We start from the raw sequence: 26630 nt of genomic DNA, 5'->3' as shown, positions 1-26630 counted from the left end.
GATATTTCTCCAGATGTTCATGTTAGGAGGGGCAGTCAATAATGGTTCATTGTACTTAGAACAGTAACAAAGAGGTGACGTTTCCAATAAGTTACTTATGTTCCCCTGGCTCTGAAGTCCCCATTAAAGAGAAAACGCTTGTTATCATAAGAGGAAATACATCTTTGCTTTTAATTCCCCAGAAAAAGCCCCACATAAACCAGATTTGCTGTCGTGTGGAACTGAAAGCAGAGAGAGAAAAGAAATCAATGATACACTGGGTCGTTAATATGTAAACGAGGAAGCGATCCTGCCGAGTAATGTATTGTATATCAGCCATTATTTTGCAGCAGACTAAGAGATCCTGGCATGTGAAGTTGGATCTGCTATCTAAAACCCCCATAGCACCGACATTACGTCACCTCAGTAGCTCACAGTAACTCCAAACTTTTTTTTTCTCGGCAGTGACTCAAAAAAGTGCGACAATTAGTCTGGTCCACTGCGCGGTCTGGTATGCAGGGTGGGACCGGTGGATCACTCCCACCATTCAGGAATTTGGGAAGTTTCCTTCCATATAAGGAGTTTTTGATTTCAATCGCGACCTAAGCAAAGAGAAGGGGAAAGGTGGAGCCTAGGATCGATTAACGAAGCGGGTAACCAAAGAGTATAAGCAGAGGCAAGAGGACTCGTGTGAGGGCTTCCGTAACTGCTGAAGCTCATTTACAATTCTGTACGGGTTAATGGGTTGTTTTATTAATTGTTGACTTAAAAAGTCTGTTATATATATATATATATATATATATATATATATATATATATATATATATATTATATATTTTATATATATATATATAATAACATATCTTAAAGGCCTACCAGTGGCAGTATGTAACTCTGAATAAGAAGAACTAAATGTGTGTCAACTCTGCAGCGATTTATCACATCTCTGGACTGGCTCCCTGATTATACTTTCTCTGTCTGCATTATATGTCCACTGGGTGCTATGGGCATATTTTCACATGTGATAAATGACAATGCACCTAATTAAATAATAATAAAAGTAATAATAATTTGCATATTGTATTAATACAGTGAATGGACTGGTTGCACGGCAGACATTTGGGCAGGAGAACTCACAGGTTTATTAATGACTGCTGCATTGCACTCAGTGGTGCTGCTGTTTTGCTTGCTGGTTCACTGTCACTGTTACTGGGACACTTCATGGAACTGAGCCGTCGTTACGGTTCCTTTTTCTCTGCTTGTGTTTTTTTCTGCTGTGACAAGTCAAGATGTGTGCTGTGCAACCAGTCCATTATAGTCGCTATGAATTTTAAGGATGCAAACAAACAAACACTGCCAGGAATAAAATGTTCTTATTTATATTCTGTTGGACAAAAATAGTCAAATGTAAAGAGACTGTGTCCAATTGTGTGAACATTTTGAATGAATGTCTCCTCCTCCGGATTGCTAAACCTCCCAAACTGACAGAACAAAACAAAGACATAAATACATCAGTGCCACTTGTTAGACAAAGCCACTTTAAGTTCTTTCAGCAGCCTTGTTGAGGCATGTAATCCAATACTCCAATACTATTTCACTCAAGCATACTTTAACATCTTGATGTCTTGAGTATTGATTTTCCCCCCCAGGAACCAACGGCGGGAACTATCTTGACTCTTGAATCGGAACTCTTCGGCTGAAACCGTGGGAGCGCTCTAATTGGCGGCCGTAAAAGAGAAAGGAAGTATTTAGTTCACTCCGTTTTCATTGGAAGAGAAAGTCGAAGATAATTTAGCAAAGATTTTATCCTCAAGTCAGTGCTTCTTTTAACGCAAACAGAAAAATCAGAACTCTGACAATGTCCTTTAACAAAGGTCCCGCCTACGGATTATCAGCGGAGGTGAAAAACAAGGTAGGTGTACATATTTTATATATATATGTATATCTCATAAAGTTAGTTGCATTGAACTGTACTTCCCATCATCCACTCATTGTGCTTTTCTCTGAACGGGACTGTGGGAGTCACCTGGCCTCCATTTTGATACTCGTGCCCAGGTTAAAAGGTAGTCAGAGCTGGATGAAAAAACTGCGGAGACTCATTTTAAAAGTGTTTTTTAAAGCTTAAACACACTTTTACATAACTTTAATAAAACTTCGCCCGAGTATGAATACTTGGCGAAGTATATATCTTTCGGTTTTACACCTCTAAAAGCAGAATATCGATTTTCCCACGCAGTAGACTAACTTAAAAACAGACTATGGGCGTTGTCCCTCTTGGCACAGAAGTATGTCGTTGTGGCAAAAAATGTTATCCCCGTTTCCAGCGTTTTCTATTCCCTGTGCAGCGTGGTGCCCGGCGTTGTGACCCTCATTAGCAGTTAATGTAATTCACTCTATCGGTGCCGGGATTGGATGACATCCATCCCCATTACTGCCCATCCCTGACTCTTTTTTTATTTATTTTTTTATTGCTTCTTAGACATAGCAAGAATACTTTCCGACGTCCCTCCTTGTGGTAAGGTGTCGTGCTGCTTCCCTAGATTGAACCTCCCTTCGCTCAGATCATGTGCAGGAAAGGTTTTTACTATGCAAAAAAAGTCCCTGTGTCGGCTGAAGTTCCACAAATGAATCAGTCTCCAGAATGAGCCCACTTTAGTAATGTGTAACTTTTTGAGTGCGGCCTTGATGAGTAAGGCACCCTGTTTATTTGGACCTGTGTCTGTGCACCCGGATCCACTTAAAATACCTGAAGTGATGCTGGAGATTACTGCCCTGACCACAATCACACTGAGCTGCATAACCTTGAGCACTTTTCATTATTACATATGGCATAAATGGGGTGTTACTGTGCAATACTACAGGCTTTTACCTCGGCCCATCATTTTCTTGCCTGCTCTTCTCATTTAAATGGAATAAAGTCACAGCTCATCGGCCACAGAGATGTAACGGCGTTGCTCCCTCTGCATGTGTGTTCCTTTAACTCACCTTCTGCATTCCTTGGCTCTGCCCTTGTATAGGAGGGAAAAGGGTCAAGTTCCCTCCCCAAATCTCTGCAGAACAACATGTGCCGGACATAAAGAAAACATGTAGATTTCCTCTGTCTGTTGCCAGTGATGTCCTTGAAGAGGGGAGGGGTGAGGGGTGAGGGGTGAGGGGTGGGGGGGGCTAGAGAGATGCTGACTGGAGTGGTATTTCCTGCCACCCGTGACGTAGCCTCCACCGTGAAATGTGAGGCATTTAAAGATTTGCACTACTCAGAGCTACCCCCACTTTTTCCCCCCTTTACTTTTGATGTAGAAAATCTTTCCCGGCAAGCTTCTCCAAAGCTTAGAGGGTGAACTCAAAGTTCTGCAATAAAGCAACATTTTTGAGCATCACCACAGTCTGTATTCATTCATTGGATCAAACACACACAGTTCTGCACCCTCGCTGCTCTATTCAGCTCTTGCCTGCTCCAACCACCCTGGGTCAAATTGCTTGCCTTTAGTTTGTCTCTCTAAATTACATCTGTAGGATTCTTTGTGGGCAATTAAAATAGCCAGTGTTGTTTTTTAATATAGGGATAACTGAATGAAGGAAATGTAATTAGAAGACAGACATTCCTTAAGAGCACAACCAGCTGTGAGGTGAATGCGGCCAACTTCTATGTATATAGTAGGTTCAGCTCTGCGGTTCAGTCTCTCATTGCCCTCGGGACAGAGACAGATTGTTGGCTGGTTTGTGAGTTTGCATGAAGCTCGCTCAACACCTTTTATTCATCGCCGGACGATGAACTCTATAGGCTACATGTTTCAGTTTTAGTCACTGACTTTGTTTTCTTTTCATTTCTGCTTTCCAGTTTGTCGAACAGCAGACATAACTGTTGTTTACGTGACCTCAACGCTCTTCCTAAATGGCCCCTTTGAGCGCCAGCAAAGCATGCTTTTCACACTTCTGTCATCAATCAAAAATAAGCTTGTAAATCAGTGTAACACCTCGACAGTGACACCCTCACTACAATGTCAATCTTTGTGCTGTGTTGAGCCCCTTAAAACTCTGCCTCCCCTGCCCTCTTCAGCAATGGCCTTCCTGTGTTTCAGGGGAGAATTTAGCAGTTTACTGAACAGGATATCCGTGTGTGTGCGCGTATGTGTGCGCGTGTGTAAGCCATGATGGCGTCACCTTTTATTTATGAGGGCTAAAAAACACAAACCCCCCTGTGTAGACATGACAAAGTCGACTTCAGGGGCGACCATGAAACATGATTACATGCAGTCATAATAAACTTTTAAGGACAAATATTAACATGTTATGATTATCCACAGTGGTGTCATTGTTATAGATGCAGTTCACTGATTGGTTTATGAAACTATTATAAAACTTAAAGGTCCTGTGCGTCACATTTAGGAGGATCTATTGGCAGAAATTGAATATAATATTCATAGGTATATTTTAATTAGTGTATCACCTTTCTCTAGATAGGGGTGTTTACATTTGTTGCGCGTTGTGCAACCACCGCAGTTTGTCCTTTTGCACTTGGAAGGGAAGGGTGAAATGAGGGAGTTGCAATCTGCAACTACACAGCTAGATGGCACTAAATCCTAGACACTGAACCTTAAATGTCATGCAAAAAAGACTATGAATGCATTTACTGTTTCACCTACTTGCTGTTGTTGTTGCTTGTGGAACACCCGTGACCTTTGACCCGTCTCCCCATTCAGATCGCACAGAAGTATGACACTCAGAAGGAAGAAGAGCTGAGGGTCTGGATCGAAGACAACACTGGTGCTTCCATCGGGCCTGACTTCCAGAAAGGCCTGAAGAATGGAGTCATTCTGTGCGAGTAAGCAGAGATCGCAGATTGTAACACTGGCACCATGATGGCCTTGATCATCTGTTTTTAACAGTTTTTTTTGTACAGTGGTTTGGAAAACTTACATATTTATATCTCATATCTCTGTTATTTTTCTCACAGACTTATCAACAAGCTTGCCCCAGGCTCTGTGAAAAAGATCAACAAGTCGGCGCTGAACTGGCATCAGGTGAGTTAGATGACGACACATGCTTTTTAACCAGTTGAGGGCGCGGCAAAATTAGCACCTAATGTTCATTGACACTAGTGATGATGCACGCAGTGAGAGATTTGCTTTTGTACATAGTTAACAAATGGTTCCCTGTGCTGCCGTATTGTGCTGTGCTGAGTGTTTTCTACCAGTTAAGATGTTAGTACACTGAATCATGCTGGGTCATGTTGGCAGTGTTGCGAGCTTCTTTCTTTTACTGCCACTGCTTTAGAGCCTTTTCTGAAACTGGTTTCTTTGCTGGAGGTGTAACCAGTCACAGTAAACACACTCCCTTCATTTAAGACTGGCTGAATGTTTTTACAGCTGTAAGACTGCATCTCCTCGATAATAACATCTTAGATGGTCAGCAAACAGAGACATAATCACATATATCCTGCACACACATTGTTGTTAATCTTGTTTGAAATTGGTGTGGTTCTAGCTGGAGAACCTGACAAACTTCATCAAGGCCACCACGGTGTACGGCCTGAAGCCTCATGATATCTTTGAAGCCAACGATCTGTTTGAGAACGGCAACATGACGCAGGTCCAGACAACGCTGCTCGCTCTCGCTAGCATGGTGAGTCTTAAAAATCCGACACTGGTACTGGGAGTGATGTTTCCTATCCTCTCTGTTCTCAAATTATTCTTTTTTTCTGGTGTATTTTGATATTAAAATATATCTGCATGACAACCTTTTTTAAACTCTTTTCTCTCAGGCGAAGACCAAGGGCTGCCAGTCTCGAGTGGACATTGGGGTGAAGTACGCTGACAAGCAGGAGAGGATGTTTGATGAGGAGAAGATGAAGGCTGGACAGTGTGTCATCGGCCTGCAAGTACGAGTTTTTTGGGGTTATTTTTGGTTGAACAGCTGGTTAAAATGTGAAGAGAGTCAGCAGCAGCTCAGTTTGAGATCTGAAACTTGAACTACTTCTCCATTTATTTGTAACTTTAAATTAGACAATTGCCCTTTTATTTGCACTCACATAGCTGAAGTTAGTATTGGTACTAGTCTGACAGTGATACTCAAAGCAAATAATCAAATGTGAAGAGGACTGTAAAGTAAATTAAATATAAAAAAAAAAAAATTGACATGACGTGATTACTCCAGAAAACAAGTTACAGCATATTATCTCTTTGGCTGGATCTGATGGAGGTGAGGCACTTCTTGTGCTTGCAGAGCTGAGCTCGATACTGCGTGTACTGAAACTACTGTGAAACCATACTGTCATAACCTCATGTCAAAATGTAAGAGCTGCTCATTGTTCTCCCTTCCGCTGAAGCCACTCTGTTTTGTTGTTTCCATCACCAAGAAATATGTCAAGTAAATATGAGGGCTCCCTAAACAGTGAAAAACCTACCCAACCACTTACTGTTTACAGCGTCTTTAGAGGATCCTGTAGTCATTGTAGATTGCTGACTGAAACTTTGAAGTATGTCGTCCTACTGTCATGTCGCATTCTTGCTGAAGAGATGAAAAATGCAGAAATACAATGCAACATTGTACCACTGTTGTCTTGTTGTTTGCCAACATTATGTTTTGCAACTCCTATAAGTCAATTTATTGTGCTGTTACTGTCTTTACTGCAGATGGGGACCAACAAGTGTGCCAGTCAGGCAGGTATGAATGCATATGGCACCAGGAGGCACTTATATGACCCCAAAGGTCAAATCCTGCCCCCCATGGACAACACAACCATCAGCCTCCAAATGGGAACCAACAAGGGGGCGAGCCAGGTACTGCAACACATTCCCAACTTCTTATAAATCCAATATAGTAGGACTCCAGTGGAAATAAGCCTCAGGGCATCACTTATGCCACGTCCTTCCGCTGCTGTAAACAAATGTCAGGTTAAGTCTTGTAGAAAAGCTGTAAATTCCTGAGGTCTGTACTGCAAAGCAGGATCTGGAGTTGTTGAGGCAACTTCGGAATAACCTTTGGTTTTTCAAGGTTATGGCGGTGATTCACTTCTTACCAGAACATCGCCATGGCAACTAGTGCTGCACACCCACCCTGCTCCGCTGCTGGTTATCTGTTTGCAATAAGAGATCAACATGTATAAAAGCACTGCCTACTGACGAGTAATTCTCTGGGAAAGATGCATCAACATTCATAGAAGATCCTGTAGAGCAGTGCGCTGATCTTAAGAGGAAGGGGTTTTCAGAGACCAGCATAGCACTTTTGGCTTTCTCTCAAGATTTTCTCAAGAGAGATATATTCTCGTCAGAAGGACTGACTTTTCTGTGTAAGCCTCTTGAGCCGTATGCTGTTAAGGGGCAACCTGTATTATTGCAGAGGGCCAGCTCAGGCCCCCAAGTCAAAGCCATTTCATTGTGCTTTTGCATACTGATGACTGAAGCACTAAAGCCATGTACTTGTATTTAAAGTAAGCCTACTTGCCTATTTTTTAAAAATATTTATTTTATTTGAGTCAATTAAAAACCAATGTTTATTTATAATAACCTGGCCAAGAGGCAGCACTCCAAAGTCTTTTTTTTAACCCCTGCTGGGGAAAATAATTGTCATACACGCCGTAAGAATATATCTAAGCAACATGTTAATTAACTGTTGCTTAGATTCCTGCATTTGGCAGCTTTTCTTGCAGAAGATCCGTTGTTTTAGGCCTGGATTATGTGTTAAACATCTTCCTATCAATTTAATATAATATTTTGCTCTCCTGCCAGTGGACTTGTCCATGTTTGCAGTTGGTCATATCCTGCAAACACCGTCCCTTTTTATGTGAATGTGCTCATGGCTGGATTGGGAAACCCTGGGTTGACTTAATGAGTTGATAACACCCTTGTGTGATTGTGGTTGCTAGGCTTAGTGGAGTCAGATAACGAAAAGAACTTGCTTTGTAGTACAGGACCATCTCTACTAGGAAAAAAACGACACTTGATCTGTTTGGCCAATCATGTGGGCTCAGTGAAGTGAGCACTTAGAACCTTTAAGAACATTTTAAAGCCTAAAACTGGGATAAAATGTCCTATAAAGTGTTTTTAAAAAGAAAAAAGGAGAATTAAATGTTTTCTTTTTCCATCTGCCTCTACTACAGGCTGGCATGACGGCTCCAGGAACAAGGCGTGCCATTTACGACCAGAAGCTGGGCACAGACAAGTGTGACAACAGCACCATGTCCCTACAGATGGGCTTCAGCCAGGGAGCCAACCAGAGTGGCCAGAACTTTGGCCTGGGACGGCAGATCTATGATGCCAAGTACTGCCCTAAAGCTGGAGAGGTTTCAGACGATCAGAACGGGGCAGCCGTCGGCCGCGAATTCCTCCCAGATTACCAAGACGAGGGTTACCAAGGTTACCAGGAAGAGGAGCAGGTGTACCAAGAGGACGGGACAGATTATTAGAAATGAGGGAGCTGAGGGAAGGGAAAGGGAGGTTGCATAAAGGAGGGATCTTCTGCAAGAAAACCTCAAGGCAGGTTTATTTTTATATCCACAGGATGTTGCACCATTTTTGTTGGTCATATCCTTTTTTTTTTGTATTGTATGAAATTGTTCTCTTACCCCTATTTGTGCAAAAACATTGTTACACATATCATGAACTGTATTTCTGTGACTTTTTAAAAAAAAAAAAATGTATATTTAAAGTGACCACAAAAGTCAATCTTTTTGGCTTGGCTAGTTTTCTATCCCAGGGATGTTTTTAATGTGCCAAAGTCCCTCTCCCTTTGTTTTTTTTTTGTTTTTTGTAGTTATTGCTTACTCAATAGTTTCATTAAGGGAGATCCCTAGTTTTTTTTCAATTGTTTTTTTTAAGGGCAGCATAAAACTAAAAGTGAAACATTAGGGAGATTTTTAAAAGTGCATCTTGTTTTGAACAAAACACCCATGCTTGTGTTTATCTGTAATGTCTGTATCATCTGTATAAACAACATAATTCCTGTGAATGAGAATGTAAATTTTTTTTTTTTTGTGTGTGTTTGTTACTACTTCAGTATCTTCATTCCCTCAGTATTGGTCTTTGACATACAGTAGTAAACAGTTTCCAGGCAGATGAAACAAAATGGATTTTTTTTCTTTTCTTTTAGAACAAACCACTCTTACCTTTTTCGTCTTTTCGCTCACTCATTTTGGTTTTGTGTTTTTGTTTTTTTTTTTTAAATGGAGGACATATTTCCATTGTTTGCATAACCAGTCCAACTGGAGTTAAGTTTGTTTTCTTTGGATTAAAGACGGTGGGGGAGGATAAAATAATACTCAAGTGAAGTTTTAAACATTCCAAGCAAGAATACTGGAATCCTTTTTTTGTCAGTGAGTAATGTTAAAGTGAATCATTCTTAAATATTGAATGAAAATGCGTACCAATCATACAATTATATTTGATCATTATTATTTATGCAATTTGGGGTTGTGTAGTATTTTAACTCTGAACAACATTTGGTATTGGACTAAACGTTTTCCTCTGGAATATTCTTTATGCCAATGGAGAGAAAAAAATGTTGTAATTGAGTGTTTTTGTGAATACGGTGTAATAAAGATGTGTATTCATTATCATGTTTTGATTTCTTTTGTAGAAAGACTCATGTACTATTTGGCACAAAGGATGAGGCTGTTATTTACTAAATATGCAGCAGTGTAGCATTGTTTACAACATCACTTAGCAGGTGCATGGAAGCATAAAATAAAGATTATAACTGATGAGATGACAAATCTGATGAACAAAACAGGAAGAGTTATGAAACACTAGTTCATAGTCCGTAAGTTGCACTAATACTACATTACTATTGTATAATACTGCAAGTCTTCCTTAAGACAGAAAAATGTTTTTATAGGGTTATTTATTTATTTTTCTGCTCACATGCAGATAGGCTGCATAGAGGCAGGTAGGAAGGTAAGTGAAAAGGCAAAAGGACGGGAGAACATTCATATAAAATAATATATGCCAGTACAAGTACAAGTACTGCATATTAACAGCACAAAAGTAAAAGTAAGTAGCATTTCACTACTGTTGTTGGTCTGCTACACAGATTTGTATTCTTAAAAAAATAATTATGAATTCATAAATCAATGAATCTTTGCTTTTTACAATATATTGGAGATATCTTACAGCTGTGTGAATGCTGTGAATCGTGTCTCTTCAGTGGAGATGTTAACAGGAAACTCGTTCTTCCTCCTGATATGTAGAACTAACACTGTGCATCATTGAGATTCATTGAACGATAATCAGAAAGGGACACGTTGGTAAGAAACTTGACACTGTTCAGACACTGGAGCTATTAAACTGGAGTTGTTGTACAACGGCCCCACCTGCTGTTCACACTGGGCACTGATGCCGGAAGACACCACCGGATGTTTGCCTGAAATCGCGCGATATGAGGCCTAACGAGACTTCTGTCCGTTCTTTTCCCCCGGAACTTCAGGCAAGATGGTAGGTGTTCTACCCATCCTGAAGCTTGAAACTATAATCTACATGCATCTGATCTCTGTATTAACTGATTAGGATAGCTGGCCATATAATCCGATAGTTACACACGTTCGCTGATCATTGAGTGGAGAATTGTCGCTTAGAAGTACAGATAAATCGGTGTTTATATGCTCTGTATTAGCCCCAGCTATGGCCGTCTGTGGCTAAGCTAACCCAGTGGTTCAGCGTTGTCTGTACCAGTAACCAAATATAATCCGTCTTCTTAATGTTACCGGTGGCCCGAGTGAGGTTTAATACGCTGTACTATATATGTGTACTAGTGACATTGAATACAACTTCGTTGAAACACCTGCTCAATCTGTACATGCTAACATTTAGTAGCTACACACTGACCCGGGATGGTGTCCCTCTCTTTCAGGCGGATACCGAGATTAAGAAGAAGCGTACCTTCAGGAAGTTCACCTACAGAGGTGTGGACCTGGACCAGCTTCTGGACATGTCCTAGTAAGTGTGCCAGATGATGTATGGTGGTGGTCGGCTGGAACTCCTGTATTAAGTTTTCTCAGTTTCATTTGCTTGTAAATTGACATGTTGCCCATCATAGATAGTTTAAAACCTAGTTTTCCATACAGCCATATGTACTGTTGTGGCTCCAACAACAGTATTAACTATTGAGTCCATCACATTATGACATCCAGATGCTTAAGTCAAAGTTTAATAAAGGTAGCTAAAGGCGCTGACTGGACGTTTCACTGAAACTGGGAAACCATTCATGACTTCCAATTATAGTGAATGTAACGTCAAAATTTAAGCAATTGCCTCTGTACTATTCTACATTTTGTAAATCAACATTACTTGCTCAAGATGGCCAGGGGCTTCATCAATGTCACTGTCCTCTTCCCCTGTGCAGTGAGCAGCTGATGCAGCTGTACTGCGCCCGCCAGAGGAGGAGGCTGAACCGTGGCCTGCGCCGCAAGCAGCAGTCCCTCCTGAAGCGCCTGCGCAAGGCAAAGAAAGAGGCTCCCCCCATGGAGAAACCAGAGGTGGTGAAGACCCACCTGAGGGACATGGTCATCCTGCCTGAGATGGTCGGGTCCATGGTTGGAGTGTACAACGGCAAGACTTTCAACCAGGTTGAAATCAAGGTGAGGTGCTTTTGGTCAGGTGAGAGAGAGAGAGAGAGAGAGAGAGCATATGAGTACATTTTAGAGCTCCAGCTTTCCTGGAGGTCCTAACATTACATTGGTCACATTCCAGTGAAGGAGTGTGTGACTTTGAACTGAAGTTGACTTTGGGGGGCTAACGTAGAACATCACAGGCATGAATAAAAAATGCACACTAAAGTTGGAGTATATTTCTTTGGTGGATCCAGTCGGAGCACTTATACCTTCAGTTTGAGTCATTTTGATGCAGTTTGTCATAACTCCATGTCTCCCATTAGTTGTTGTGGCAGTAAACAGAAAGCTGAAGCTGTTAAACAGTTTTATATTGAAGTGTAAGAATGTCCTGCTAAGCAGCAGTAGAAAATGGGAAATCAAGACCATTGACTTGTCCAAGTAACATGTTACGATAGTTGTTGGACATACAGAACAATGGCTGAGTTGCTGCAAATAACAGGGAATAAGATAAATCTCAATATTGGAAAACTGAAACCTCAAATACAGCTTCATTGACATGCAACGACAGATCTGAAAGAATTGTTGTGAAATTCATCAATTCTACGTACTTTGAGTTATACTCTCCTTGAAGAAAATATCCACACAGAAGAAAATGCACTAAAACACAGCATGAAATCTTGACCTGAAATGTGTAGGAGCTTTTTTTTAAAGTATACCTGCGGCAACATCAGATTTGTTACTAAAAGCAGGATGCTTTTGCATAAGTGCTGACAAAAACCACTTCAGATAATCTTGTGCCAATGGGGGAAGTGTTGGCAACTGATGCTACTGCCAGACTGCACTGACCCCCAGGTCCTAATTAGACACTAATTAAAGCTTCTAATTGTAGATCAGTGGTTCTCAAACTCTTTCTGGTGTGCTCTCCTTCACAAGCTGTAAGAGGTTTGAACCTACCACACCAAATTTTTTATCATTAATGATGGTGAAAGCCATCATAAATAATACAAGTGGAATTTTAGTGACATTTTCAAATTTCACTGCATTAATCATATTTTTCCCCCTGGTCATCCACGCCCCCCTGTAGTGGCTCTATGCCCCGCAGATTGACCATTTTAGAGCTCTGTGACTCTTGGCGGACCTTTAGGTTATGGTCTACAGCTTCTATGTTTATCTTAATGCAGCTGTAAGTGTACCTCAGGCATTTATCTTGTTACTAACATGTTCCTCCTTTCCACAGCCTGAGATGTGTGGTCACTACTTGGGCGAGTTCTCCATCACCTACAAGCCAGTCAAGCACGGTCGCCCTGGTATTGGAGCTACACATTCTTCTCGTTTCATCCCTCTGAAGTAGAATGGCTGTATTTGTATAAATAAAAAAAGTTGCTCCACAAAACTGGTCTGCTTCGCTTCCTTCACTCTTTTCAGCATGATGAATTAAAATGAATTACACTGTCTTTTTCTTCTTCAAGCTTGAGCTTTTGAGGTGTTTTGATAAACAAGTATGAGTGGCTTTGATATAACTGAAATAACACTCATATAGCACAGAACAGGTCTTTACTGTTAGTGACTTCAGACTTGTGATTAGTACTGGATCATTGATTGTGTTCAATAAAAGTGATTCATATCAGTAGAGATGCAGAAATTAATTTCCTTTGTGAAGGGCATGTAACTCAGGTGTAATATTGATGCAGGCTAGTGGATTAAACTGGTTTGACTGGTAAATACAGTGAATGTAGTGAGTGGATAAGTTATTGGGTACCGTTCAGCGGTTAATGTGGAGCTTTAAATGTAAACATGATAACCATAAGACAACACCAATTCAAGTGTAACGCATGGGAAATTATTTCAATCAATGTGAAGAGCAGAAGTCAATCTGGATGATGAACCCTGCTGTCTCAAGTCGCGCAGCACTGACCACAGAGAGCGGCAGTGCGGCCCTGAAAAGACTCCGGGGTGTACTCCACCAGTGAAAAGGTTCCTCCTCTTTCCGATCTGAAAGCCAGCTACATTTTGTGTGGCCACTGTGGGCCATGGATACAACCTTTAGCTGTTGCACAATCTGTTTCTTGAGACCAAGATAATAAAATCTAGAACTTGGTTAAATAAACAGTGGCCAGACTGGTAAGTATTCCCTTTAATTTCAGCTTGTTTCACAGGTACGGTCGTCCAAGAATCTGTTTATCCAGAAATGCCAGAAACCGCTAGCTAGCGGCTAGCTTGCTTCTAGCTAGGCAGCTAGCTAGCGTTGGTTAGCTTCAGAGAGAAAATGACAGAGGGGAGCTGTCATGTCAAAATGTAGCTAAGCAAGAGATTTTTAAACAGACACGGTTTGATAATGGTCGTTTTCCAAGAACTTGGGTTTTTCTCCTTCACTGCCAAATGTCACTAACGTTTGTGGCCTATAAAATGTGAACACAAGTGAATTTACCGGTGTTTGCTCCGGTGTGACTGAGGAGTTGAAATCCGAGAACAAAGATCTATTGTAGGCTAGCTAACTGTTCACGTTAACGGTACCGGTAACATTACTCTTTCACTCGGTTTCTTCTCCACTCTTAAAATCAGCTTGCTAAATGTTATCTGGTAACCCACTGACTCAAATAGGGCCTCTCCGTGTGTAACGTTACAAGTTATAGTGTATTTATTTCCATTGTAACAGATTTTACATAATAACACCGAGACCACGTTAAGTTAAAGTTTAATGATCGGTGATGTTTTTAGCAGAATATATCTAATGGACGCACTTACTCCTGTACAGGCACGTAAATATCCAGATCTAACGTAGCTACATTTAGTGTAATCTTCATTCATAAATACACTTTATCAGTCCTCATAAAGATCTCTGCAGGCAGGTGACCGTGCTGAAGTGACTCCCAGGAGCACTGGGTTGCACCTGTTAGTGTATTTGTTATGAGCTCAGTGTTACTTATTTACAGATTGAAGCTGCCTCACCACATTACCAGACCCAGGCTACTACAACTTCCTAACAGTACCATAATGAAGGCACTTCTTTATATGTATAGTTCTTTATATGATTTTTTTCCCACTGCTGTTTGCATCATGCTAATCCCTTACCTTACATAGAGGGATAAAGCGAGGAATGTGGGGTTTATCCTGTACTTCACCTCAAGCAGGAGTTATCACTTATCAGTTTTTCTCGTGCTGCCAAAGACTAACACGTGAAAGATTTAACAAGAATGATGAATTAAAACTACAGACCAGTCGCTCTGGTCTGCCTCTGGTCTGGCTCCATGTCTCTGAGTTGGTATACTTTAAAGCCCTTGTCAATTAGTTGCATTTTCCTCTTCTCCTTGAGGAACTTTTTGATTATTGTGTTGTATTTGTATTTCTCTTTATGTTAACTAGGTATGTTCATTATTATGAGGAATTGCCGCCCCTGTAGTGTCACCGTGGTTAACTCTATTTGTTATTTTGTATTCAGGAATTTTGAATGATCTCAATATGATACTTTGTTCATAGGTTACAGAGTCGGAGTGAGGCGTGTTGACCGGTGAATGCATAGAGTCAAGAAGGTAAAACTCTGTGACAATAAAGAAGGTATCTGGAAAAGGTACAGTACACGATTCATGTTATATCTCTTTTAACTGCTTTGATGCTCAGTTAGGAAGATGGATGAATTAATGTTTTAAAAACCAGTGCCATTAATGGAATGCAGAAGTGCAGGTGTGTCTGTGTTTCTCAACCTCTTATCAGTTCTTTCTAATGTCAACATCCAGCTGTGTGACAGTGAGCATGACGGCTGTGGACGGCCTTTCGGACAGCACAGAGGTGGTGGAGATGGAGGACGTCCCGTCTCAGTTCTTTGTGGAGAAACACTCTTGGGAGGGCCTCCGTGACATTATCCACTGTAGCAGGAAGTACTCGGGCATGATCGCCAACAAGGCTCCCCATGACTTCCAGTTCGTGCAGAAGAAGGATGAGAATGGACCCCACTCCCACCGGTTGTACTACCTCGGTAAGTTTGACGATGGTGCACAAAATCCCTTTCATCAGCTTATGGTTTGTATTTTCTGTATACCACGCCTTTTTATACTCCTTTCACTTTCATGTTTTTCTGCTCTAGGCAGCAGAGTATGATTGTCTCATGATATTAAACAATCACTGTGTTGAATTTCTCCAATTCCAGTTAGCACAAGCCTTTTTAATTAGTTTGTGCAGACGTTGCCTTTACCTCTTTTATATGTGTTTACCAGGAATGCCTTATGGAAGCCGAGAGAACTCATTACTCTACTCAGAAATCCCCAAGAAGATCCGGAAAGAGGCTCTCTTAGTGTTGTCATGGAAACAGATGCTGGACCATTTCCAGGTGAATTCCCCCTCTCCTCCTGTTCATGCAGTGCCAATACCAAAAAGCACAGGGTGGTGGGGTCTCTCAGTTGGTTGTTATTGAACATTCCTATTTGATTGTACCCTTTCTTTAGTTTTATTTAAAGTAGCTTCACTTCACTTCAACTTCACATAAGCAGTCCCCGGAGGTGTAGCAGTGTTGCTGTTTTTTAGCAACATGGGATACGTTTTGAAACTTTGAAGATTAGCCAACAATGGTATAAACTATGAGAGGAATGCTTGTACTGTAAAAACATTATACAGTTATTTGATCTGGGGGATTAGATGAACGTGGCTCTGTCAGATATATCTCACAGTAATGATACTGTATATATTAGCACACTAAAACCTATGTATATCCTAGCAAACATGTGTCTCGTTTATTCTAATGTTGTACATCTGATTTCCTGTTGTTTCTCTAAGGCTACACCGCACCAGGGGGCCTATTCTCGAGAGGAGGAGTTGCTGAGAGAGCGTAAACGTCTTGGAGCATTTGGTATCACGTCCTATGACTACCATGCCCAGACAGGCCTGTTCCTCTTCCAGGCCAGCAATAGCCTCTTCTACTGCCAGGATGGAGGCAACAATGGCTTCATCGTGAGTACACTGCATTTTTTTGTTGTCTTCAATTTGAAGTTTTTAGATAGTCAGGACAGATGTGCTGGAACTGGTGCATTGAATACGTCCATTTGTGCCCTGACTTAACAGAAACAATGTTATCAACCATCTGCTGGGTAGAGCTGTGCTGTTGCTGTGACTCAATTAACGAAGCCTTCTACTTCACTAGCATGTAACATTTTAGATTTTGTTTTAGATTCGATTTTGCTGCAAATGGTTTCCTTGATTAGCTGTGTATTGACATCTGGTGGCATAATAATAATGCAATTTTTCTGTTTGTAATAATTATAATTTGTTGTTGAGTTAACTTTAGTGTTATGGTGTTAAACATATTTTAAATCTGTACTACTACTCATCTGCTAGTTGCACCATGCAGTGCAACAGATTTTATGGGAGGAAATATGATTAAAAGACCATTTATCTTTTTTCTGTTGGTCAGTGCTTCAGATTTTGTGCTCTTTAAATCATGTTGTTGATCTTCTTGCATGGATTGGTCCTGGATACAAATGCCAGCTCTGGTATAGACCTTAGCTCTAGAGAAACACATGATGTGGTGTCTTGTAAGGTTGTCACAAAGATACCCATACGTTCTGTGGGTCTCTTTTTTAAACCTATAGTTTGTATAGCAAGTGTTTTGTTCTGTTTCTGTTGTCACTGTTAGTGATGTTGGTGGTCCACTGTTAGCAGCTGGTTTGAATTCGGGATACTGATTGTTTGATTGTTTTAAATGTTGCCTTGACTATTTGCGACAGGTGCGTCTTTAAGTATGCACCCTCCTTTGCACTGTATTTGTACCTTCCTGTTTGGGCCTTTAACAGCTTTGATAAGCTTCTTCAAATTTACTAAGGTCCTGGTTCATGTGGTTTCTCTGATTTTGTCCATCCTTTGTAAATTCTTTCTCATGTAGGGAGGGTGAGATATAAGGTGCAACCCTATATATTACACAGTATTTAATTCAGTTAAGTTCTGTTGAGTTTAAGGGAAGTGCTTTAGTGGGTCTCGTCCTCCTGATGACTTCAGTAAGTTACAATTTGAGTGAACAAACTGAGAAAATCAATAATTGCTTTTACATATTTATCTTGGAACATGTTTGTGTGCACGGCAGGTGTTTACACACAAGTTAGGTGGAAGAAAAGAGATTGGAGGAGTATGAAGAACACTGTTAATCTTATTGATTCTTTGAAAAGTGAGTCTGTTCATTATTTCCATGGTTGTATTATAAACACCGGAAGGCTGTTGTTGGTGACCACACAGTTCCTGCAGTTTGCAGAAATATAATAATGATGGAACAAGGTGCCACCTTACTGTGCTCATTGTACTGTTTCATATTTGTCAAATGGTCTTCATTTAAGACAATTCTTTTGTCTCCTGTATTTTTACAAAAGTCACTCTTCTGTTTGCCTTTGACTAAGATTGTTTATGTTGCTTTTAGCAGTCTGTTCCTGTAAAACCAGTGGAGATCAAGACCCAGTGCTCAGGGACCCGCATGGACCCTAAGATCTGCCCTGGAGACCCTGACTTCATAGCCTTCATCAACAATAACGACCTGTGGATAGCCCACATTAAGACTGGCGAGGAAAGGAGACTCACTTACTGTCACAAAGGTCTGAAGGGTTTGGGTTTCATTTGAGTTGTTTGAGTAGGCAGTAAAATGTCATGCAACAAGTATCTTCACATGCTTAAATATACTCTTTAATAGACTCTAAAACTGTAAAATAATTTCACACTACAACATAGAAAGAAAGACAAAAGTGTAAAATATTAGATAATATGTATGTTTAGCTCCAGTAACGTTACATGGATGTAAGCTTTTTTCCTAATGTAATTCAATTTTTCCAGGTGTGGATAGTGTTAAGGAGGACCCCAAGTCTGCAGGTGTAGCAACGTTTGTCATCCAAGAAGAGTTTGACCGTTTCACTGGCTACTGGTGGAGTCCCTCAGCAGTGGAAGGTCAGCAGTTAGTAGCTTAAACGCTCAAATCATTCATGCTCTTTGTGTACACAACTAACACAACTAACTGACACCCAGTGTTAATACGTCTTGGTTATACGATAATATGGTGATAGTGATATAATTTTAGTTTTATCTGCAAGATTAGGCATTTCTGAGATTGCATGCATTATTTTCTGTATACACTTGCCTCAATTTAATGATCTCTCTCTCTCTCTCTCTCTCTCTCTCTCTCTCTCTCTCTCTCTCTCTCTCTCTCTCTCTCTCTCTCTCTCTCTCTCTCTCTCTCTCTCTCTCTCTGTCAGACCCTAATGGAGGTAAAACGGTGTACCTGCTGTACGAAGAGGTGGATGAGACAGAAGTAGAGATTATTCATGTTCCCTCTCCAGCACTGGAAGAGCGCAAAGCAGACGCTTACAGATATCCACGTACAGGTCAGTGTAAAGCTACACATTGTATGTACGTACACGCACACACACACACATTAACACAGGCAAGTTTAAAGCAGTGAATTGCCTTATTAACCATTTCTATAATTTTACATTTTCCTTATTTCTTTATTTACAGGTAGCAAAAACCCCCAAGCTACCCTTAAACTGGCAGAGATCAAGACAGACCATCAAGGAAGAGTGAGTCTTTCACTATCTGTCCTTGTGTTTTTTTTTTTTCTCTCCAAAATGATAATTAGGTTTTTCTTATTTTATGTGTGTTTGTATGGTTATATTTACAGATTGTGAGCACGCAAGATAAAGAACTGGCCATCCCCTTCACCTCCTTGTTTCCGGGGACAGAATACATTGCCAGAGTAGGATGGACAAGCGACGGCAAATAGTGAGTGTGCAGCCTGATACTGGAACTTCTAATATTGTGACATAATTTGGGATACTTGTGGACACAGATAATATTCCCCATTAAGCATTTAAGATGTCATCTTAGTGGGTGCCATGCTTATGTTTTTGATCTCTTTTGTTTCCATTGTAGAAGTTGTTTCCATAATCAACCAGTCTTGCTGTAGTAAAGCAATCCTTTTGAGTTTTCTCTGCTCTGTGTTCCACTAGTGGCTGGGCAGTGCTTCTGGACCGCAGTCAGAGAAAACTACAGCTGGTCCTACTGCCTCCAGCCCTCTTCATCCCTGTCACAGATGACCCAGCTCAGAGGCAGGAGAGTCTGGAGGCTGTGCCCAGTAACACACAGCCATACATAATCTATGAAGAGACCACCGACGTGTGGATTAATGTAGGTCTTCTTGCATATTTCACTCTTTGGTCACCTTTAAAACTAATATCTGTCCTGTTACTATTTAACTAATTGTTATGGTTATGGAAGGTTGTTCTGCTGTAATGATTCAGTGATTGACTGTTCTTCTCTTTCTGCAGGTTCACGATATATTCTATCCATTTATTCAAACAACAGAAGATGAGTTTACTTTCATTTGGATAAATGAGTCTAAAACAGGTTTCAGCCATCTGTATAAAATCACATCCCTGTTACAACCAGGCTGCTACCATTGGACAGAGGACTACCAACACATGGAGGGTAAGAGGTTTAGAGATGCTTCTGCATTTATTTCAAATAATCACAATTTACGTCAGAGTGTTCAGTATTTCGAGGAGTTTGTTGAGTCTGTTATCTGTTTTCTGAAGGAGACTTCAAATGTGCAATCAAGGAAGAGGTTGCACTGACCAGTGGAGAATGGGAAGTGCTGGCAAGACATGGTTCCAAGGTTAGACAGTGTTGAAAACACACACAAAAAATACAGAAAGTATGTGGATAGTTCCATACATTTTGCTGTGTTGACTCTGTACTCAAGCTCCATTGACTTTTTTAAAAAATTAAACAATGGTTACAAAGTTAAAGTCCTGACTCTCAGCTTTAATGACATCTACATCAGATGAAGAACTTGTTCTTCAATTCCTTAAGTCTTTGTATTTTCCCTGGTGATATTGTAGGGCTGTACTGCAGCCCCCTACTCTATTTACTTCAGGAGATTTCTGCCTTCAGTCTAGTCCTCAGGTTAATTGAGTTGCTGTATTGTCCTATAACTGGGGGAACTATGTATAAAATAAATTCTAAAGAACTTTACATTGCTCACCCAATGTGGATATGAAAACCCCCAAACTCTGTTAAAATTGTAATAATAACTGAATAAATAGATTTTAATCAAATTTGGAGGACTACTATACTTTATATACTGTTGCAGTTCTTAATAACTTAACTGTTTTATATGAACTTCAGAGTTTCTGAATGATTTTAACACAATAATATAATAAAATCATTTAGGAAGTCAGTTAATATGAAGATATTCCAGTAGCTCCAATGAAGTTTCTCATTATCTCATTATAAATGTAAGATACCTTACAGTGTCGCACCTTGGTCTCACTGTTTGTGTTTTCATTTTCCCTTTATGTTTCTCTTTTCTCTTCCTTGCTAGATCTGGGTGAATGAGTCATCAAAGCTGGTGTACTTCCAGGGCACCAGAGACACTCCTCTGGAGCACCACCTCTATGTGGTCAGCTATGACTCACCAGGGGATGTGGTCAGGCTAACCAAGCCCAGCTTCTCTCATAGCTGCTCTGTTAGTCAGGTAAAACCATCTGTTTATATTATCATGCAGCTGTTCATCTATCTATAATCATGACAACTTGTTCATCAAACAATGTTGCTTACAGATATTGCTTTCTTAACTATTCTTTTTATGGCTGCTAGTGATAGTCAGATTTCAATAAATAAATGCTTCAGTAAAGGAAATGGTAATGGTGGAAATATCTCTTGAGAAAATGACCAATGTCCATGAAAATACCTAAATCACAACACGTGACTACTGGGGTACCACAAATGGTGTTTTTTGTCACATCAGAGAGAGCAGTTTATCTGCTTAAGAACAATGAAAGTTCAAGCACCTTGGAAATCTGAGGAAAGATGTCATAGCCAGGGATCAGTTGGATAGTCTGTAGTATATGGGATAAATGTTCTCCAGCTATAAGAAGTGTTTTACACAGACAGTAGCTCATGTTGTGGTTTGTAACACAGATCCCTGTAGTACGTGGTGTAGCACTGCAATTGCTTCCCGTCCCTCAGCCTTTCTGTCCCTTCCTTGTCCTTGTTTGTTTCCCTATCTAATTTTGTGTATCGTTGTTTTTATATTTCAATTTGTTTGCACCTCTCTCCCCTCTATCACTCTGCAGAACTTTGACTTTTTTGTCAGCCACTACAGTAACGTGAGTACACCTCCATGTGTTCACGTCTACAAACTGACCAGCTCAGAAGGTGACCCACTACACATGGTACCTGAATTCTGGGCCAGCATGATGGAATCACCAGGTAAACGGGATGCAACGTGACTGACCGCCATACAGTAGTTTTACAATTGTGTCAATATGCAGAGTTTGTATTTACACTGGCTCACTCAGCTTCTGAGCAGCCTGGCCGAAAGTGAAGGTTGTATTTTTGGAACAATCAATAGAACTGAGTGCAGAGTCTGTAGCGGAAGGTTGAGGTCTGACTTTGATTAGATCAAGGATGGTCAGTTTGATCTGCAATGGCGTCCTCCAGACAGTCCTGACAGCAATCAGATAATGTGGTGCAAAAACACTTAACATCATCATGAGCGCTCTGCGTCTGTGTTCATTGTCATTTATGATTCATTAAAAGTACCAGGAGTGAGAAGGAATTTCTTGTTTCTGCTGTGGCAAAAGTTCAGGGGTCACATAGTAACACCCTAATTAGTTATTGGGAATGATGGTACTATCAACTATCCAAATAAACACGAATGGTGCTACAGAGTCTGTCTGAACTACCAGAAAGCAGAAGAGATCCTGAATTAAAGTTTTTCTGCCATTGAGGAAAAATGGACCTGTCTATCTATCATTAACTTTTTATAAGAAAATGTGTCACAATCTAATGCCAAATCAATTTAACATTTATTTGATACACTAAATACAACCCACTGTGCAATTTATGCACTTTAATGTATGTTTTTTGCCCTTTGTTTTAGGTCAAGTAACAATAGGAGTTGAACCACAAAATCCCTGATAGTTTTAGGAACATGCTAAACTAATGACCACATGTGTTTATGTGTCTTCCAGGTTGCCCAGGAGATTACAATCCACCTGAGATTTTTGACTTTCCTGGGAAGTCAGGCTTCCAGCTTTATGGGATGGTGTACAAGCCTCACAACCTGCTGCCTGGCAGGAAACACCCAACTGTTCTCTTCGTGTATGGAGGCCCGCAGGTTTGTGGATATATTCGGTCTGTGATATCATCATATTTTTGTGTTCACATAATGTTGCTTTGAACGTGTATTACTGAATGATAAAAACATTGAGAACATTCTGATGTGTATGTGTAATCAGGTGCAGCTGGTGAACAACTCCTTCAAGGGGATGAAGTACCTCCGTCTGAACACGCTGGCCTCTCTGGGCTACGCTGTGGTCGTCATTGACGGGAGGGGTTCCTGTCAGAGGGGCCTTGAATTTGAAGGAGCACTGAAAAACAAAATGGTAAAGTAAGAGTCAGATAATTCAATGAATTCATTAGGAACATTTTAACAAACTTGTAAGGTAATATAAAAATGATTGAATGTCATAAACAAGATACACAATTTCCAGATTAAATAACGCTCTTATTTGCCCTTTTCTCTTCAGGGTCAGGTAGAGATTGAAGACCAGGTTGAAGGGCTGCAGTACGTGGCAGAGAAGTTTAACTTTGTGGACCTGAGCCGTGTTGCCATTCACGGCTGGTCCTATGGCGGTTTCCTCTCTCTCATGGGCCTCATTCAGCGACCCAATGTCTTCAAGGTTAGGAGGCTTTTTCTCCTTCAGACCTTCTTTTATCCTTAAACCATACACACACTTTCAAACAGTGAGCATCCTCTGTGGTCTACTGTAGCGATAAATAAGGAAGCAGACCATAGTTTGTATCTTGTATCATTATGTAAATAACTTTAATTAGAATGAATTGCTTAATTCCTGTATGAAGTCTCAAAACTGGACTTATGATGTAGTTGCCACTTATAGCCACATGGTGTCTGTGTTGTACAATGTGTTGGCTAACAGCCTTCAGTCAGTAAGGATATCTGCAGATAGGTTCCTGTACCAGAGGGAATAAGTTTACGTTTTCTTTTGTTCAAAATGTGTAACCAACTTAGTCATAACATCAGAATATACTTTAGAAATGTTGAAACTAATTCAACATTTTCCAGCAACCTATACAGTAAATCCAAACCACCTCCCCCTCCTGTATTATATATATTTTGAGTTGTTCTATGAGCAAAGTGACACCTTTCCCCAGTGAGATACATTTTTTTGTTATTATTTAATTTTACATTCTTTTCAACCTGAATACATTGTGCTTCTTTGCCAGTTGGCTATTGCAGGCGCCCCGGTGACTGTGTGGATGGCCTATGACACAGGCTACACAGAGCGTTACATGGATGTGCCTGAAAACAACCAGCAGGGCTACGAGGAAGGCTCTGTGGCCCTGCATGTGGACAAGTTGCCCAGCGAGTAAGTACACACAGCTAAACATGTAGGCCATAGTGCCTGTTAGTGTGGAATTTAGTGCTTGAAACCTCTAAATATTTCAGGTATTATTTCAACTAATTTAACCATATGGTTAGGTAGGGGGGTCATTCTCATCCTTGACCTAAAATACCATTTGAACTGGAAGCAATGCTTTAAGAAAATGTGTACATGTCTGTGTGGCTAATATTTTGTGAGGATTTCAGGTATGTACATGTTAGTGACATAATTGTTTTATTGCTACTTGGAAATGCAAACAACCAGATCAAATGAGGAATTGAGGTGGCAGGCTAAGTCAAGCCTCGGTGTATAGGTACTGAGGAATCCCTGAGGGCCTCGCGAACGGCATGTTGGAGCATTGCTCATAGATTAGAAGCAGAACTAGGGCAGAATTTCTTTGGATCCGTGACGGAATGTTTCACTGTTTGGCAACATGTGTTATTTCAGGAACTAAAACTGTATGTCTTACTACTGCACGGAAGCCTATTATATTGTTCTATGCTGTACTGTAACCATGTAACCGTGTCATTCCAGGCCCAACCGTTTGCTGATTCTCCATGGATTTCTAGATGAGAATGTGCACTTTTTCCACACCAATTTCCTAGTGTCACAGATAATCCGTGCTGGGAAGCCCTACCAGCTTCAGGTTAGCATCACAATCCTTATTCCTCACACTGACACATCTTTCTGAAGTTGCCATGTAAAGTCTTTTCACAGTAGGTTGACATAATTACGTAACATTTCAGCAAATATGTCTTGATGATGTACAAGTCTGCGCTCCATGTGTTTGGTATATTTGCTACCCCTATCATGTATAATGGTAGTAGAATACAATAGATGAATCAGACTCAGGATGATATTTTAACACTTTTCTAAAACAGATTTCAGGGGATACAGACATATAGTACACATCGGAGAGTCATTTTGTTGCCCTGTTTCAATTTTCCAGGTATACCCCAACGAGCGACACAGTATTCGCTGCCCTGAGTCTGGAGAGCACTACGAGATAATGCTGCTGCACTTTCTACAACAATACCTCTGAAATGAGACAACGGGGGAGAAGTGAAGTCTAATTTCCCCTCTGTCCTCCTTTACCCCTCCAGCTCACCTTTAGTCTCCCTGACCTCCCCACCCCAACCCCATCTCCAACTGTTCACACCGTCATTGAGAGACTATCAGACACTCTACAGCCACTAGCCACTCTCTCCTCTGAACTAGTCATGTAACTTCTCCATTATACTCTTTTGCTCTCTCTGTCTCTTGTTCTGTTACTCGCTTGCTCACTCTGTCTCCTCCATGCCCTCCCCCCGTGTACAGTCGGGTATGGTTTACGAGCACAGATATGTGGTGTCTCACCCTGAAAGCTGAACAAAGACAAGGACATATGGAGAAATATCTGCAGGCTGTGTCACATTGACTCATCGCTCACCCACGTCCTCATCTCCACAACAATGATGGTTTTTGCCAAATGTTATCGTGTTGTTTTCCCGCTTACTCCACCTTTTTATTCACTCAAGTCAGTGGTAGGAACGGGGTTACAGTTCACGGATATGAAATGGAATATATACACATATTTGCAGACATGAGCTCCCACACTATACATACATGTGTAAAATACAGTTTATCAGTAAACACTCAGAAGCACACTAACACAGAATTGCAATATCCATACATACTGTGAGTCTGAACTTTGCAGTTTGTGTAATGATGAAGAAAGGAAGAAAAAAACGAGACTCTTCCTCTGTCCACTTGTTTTAAGTGTGTGTCGTTTAAAATAAAACATTTTATGGATTTTTATTATTTTTTAATGAGTGCTGAGAAAAGCCGCTCATTGATATTTTGGCGCTGTTTTCTCCCCTCACATTACATTGCTCAAGATGTCTGCTTGCCTTCTTAACACATAATTTATATTTGCCAAAGTACCTCTTGACTCTTGATCATGCTGGTATTTCCTTTTTTTACTGCAATAAAGACAACAGCAGGGTGAGCACTGGAGTCTTACAACAGCTTTGTACCACCGGAATACAATTTGTACATGATAATGAATAAATGTATGAATCAGTCACATGCTGTCTTTTACTGCAGTCTTTTTATTCAAGCAGTTACAAGTTAGGCATGTTATAGTTGCAGCATGTGTTCTGTTTCATGTTTTGCAGGATGCAACCAGGCTATCATATTAGGAAACGCTCTCATCTCAAGTGTTTTCCCATATTAAGTTCCCACTCTAACCCTTCATTACAGCCCTCGCCTCATGTTCCCCCCCTCTCCTCCTTCACATCAGAGCTGCACCCGAGCAAAAACCCAACAAGGGATTTCAAGCACTCCAAACCATGCTCAAGTGAAGCAGCAGATGTCTTTGTGGACAGCACTGTTGCTATAGTAACCTTTTGATAATAGGGTACCCCTCATAGGTGACTGATGCCTAACCTTGATCTGATAAGAGATTAAATAAAGGAATCTGCTGCCCCTATTTAAAGTCAGCATCTCAGTACAAAGGCCTGCAGCTCGATGCAGTATGAATCACCGGCAAGCAGGTCATTGCAGAGCTGGATATAAAAGCTTGGCATCATAAAACTTGCAGGAATAGTTAAAGTATGCTAGATTGCTCGTTGGAGAGAGATCAGAAAACAGATACCACTGTCATTTTTATACGGCAAATATGAAGCTATATTTGCTTC

General features: G+C 40.7%; 3 protein-coding genes across 4 annotated transcripts; all 3 read left to right on the top strand.

Annotated features, from left to right (window-relative positions):
• Positions 1-1725: 1725 nt before the first annotated feature.
• On the top strand, positions 1726-9529 carry cnn2 (calponin 2). Its single transcript, XM_051402933.1, has 7 exons — positions 1726-1891; positions 4680-4801; positions 4934-5000; positions 5464-5601; positions 5741-5857; positions 6612-6758; positions 8078-9529. The coding sequence occupies exons 1-7, from the start codon at positions 1838-1840 to the stop codon at positions 8381-8383; spliced, it is 951 nt and encodes a 316-aa protein (XP_051258893.1). The 5' UTR covers positions 1726-1837; the 3' UTR covers positions 8384-9529.
• Positions 9530-10295: 766 nt separating this feature from the next.
• On the top strand, positions 10296-12914 carry rps15 (ribosomal protein S15). The gene is made up of 4 exons (XM_051405261.1): positions 10296-10406; positions 10822-10907; positions 11314-11548; positions 12759-12914. Exons 1-4 carry the CDS (start codon positions 10404-10406, stop codon positions 12870-12872), a joined length of 438 nt encoding a protein of 145 aa, XP_051261221.1. The 5' UTR covers positions 10296-10403; the 3' UTR covers positions 12873-12914.
• A 585-nt stretch (positions 12915-13499) lies between these two features.
• On the top strand, positions 13500-26017 carry LOC127365535 (dipeptidyl peptidase 9). Of its 2 annotated transcripts, none has more exons than XM_051403702.1 (21): positions 13500-13642; positions 14999-15089; positions 15256-15494; positions 15733-15845; positions 16289-16462; positions 17919-18087; positions 18323-18433; positions 18739-18867; positions 19001-19062; positions 19164-19264; positions 19492-19669; positions 19810-19969; positions 20077-20156; positions 20865-21017; positions 21619-21754; positions 22519-22664; positions 22786-22932; positions 23077-23229; positions 23795-23937; positions 24487-24598; positions 24902-26017. In XM_051403702.1, the coding sequence occupies exons 2-21, from the start codon at positions 15034-15036 to the stop codon at positions 24992-24994; spliced, it is 2655 nt and encodes an 884-aa protein (XP_051259662.1). In that variant the 5' UTR covers positions 13500-13642; positions 14999-15033; the 3' UTR covers positions 24995-26017. The 2 variants fall into 2 exon arrangements, with proteins under 2 accessions (XP_051259662.1, XP_051259651.1); XM_051403691.1 differs by having other exon boundaries at positions 17916-18087.
• Positions 26018-26630: the final 613 nt, after the last annotated feature.

Source organism: Dicentrarchus labrax, unplaced genomic scaffold, assembly GCF_905237075.1.
Source record: "Dicentrarchus labrax unplaced genomic scaffold, dlabrax2021, whole genome shotgun sequence".
NCBI lineage: Eukaryota > Metazoa > Chordata > Actinopteri > Moronidae > Dicentrarchus > Dicentrarchus labrax.
Note: the sequence above shows the minus strand (reverse complement) of the source record. Positions and strands in the feature narration are given on the sequence as shown.

Bases quoted from the DNA above. Each gene is read 5' to 3' on its own strand.
- cnn2 (XM_051402933.1), top strand. From the start codon at position 1,838: ATGTCCTTTAACAAAGGTCCCGCCTACGGATTATCAGCGGAGGTGAAA. The intron at 4,802-4,933 runs GTAAGCAGAGAT...TTTTTCTCACAG, and splicing joins AATGGAGTCATTCTGTGCGA to ACTTATCAACAAGCTTGCCC. The intron at 5,602-5,740 runs GTGAGTCTTAAA...CTTTTCTCTCAG, and splicing joins TGCTCGCTCTCGCTAGCATG to GCGAAGACCAAGGGCTGCCA.
- rps15 (XM_051405261.1), top strand. The intron at 10,908-11,313 runs GTAAGTGTGCCA...TCCCCTGTGCAG, and splicing joins CAGCTTCTGGACATGTCCTA to TGAGCAGCTGATGCAGCTGT. The intron at 11,549-12,758 runs GTGAGGTGCTTT...TCCTTTCCACAG, and splicing joins TCAACCAGGTTGAAATCAAG to CCTGAGATGTGTGGTCACTA.
- LOC127365535 (XM_051403691.1), top strand. From the start codon at position 15,034: ATGCATAGAGTCAAGAAGGTAAAACTCTGTGACAATAAAGAAGGTATC. The intron at 19,670-19,809 runs GTAGGTCTTCTT...CTCTTTCTGCAG, and splicing joins CCACCGACGTGTGGATTAAT to GTTCACGATATATTCTATCC. The intron at 22,933-23,076 runs GTAAAGTAAGAG...TTTTCTCTTCAG, and splicing joins GAGCACTGAAAAACAAAATG to GGTCAGGTAGAGATTGAAGA.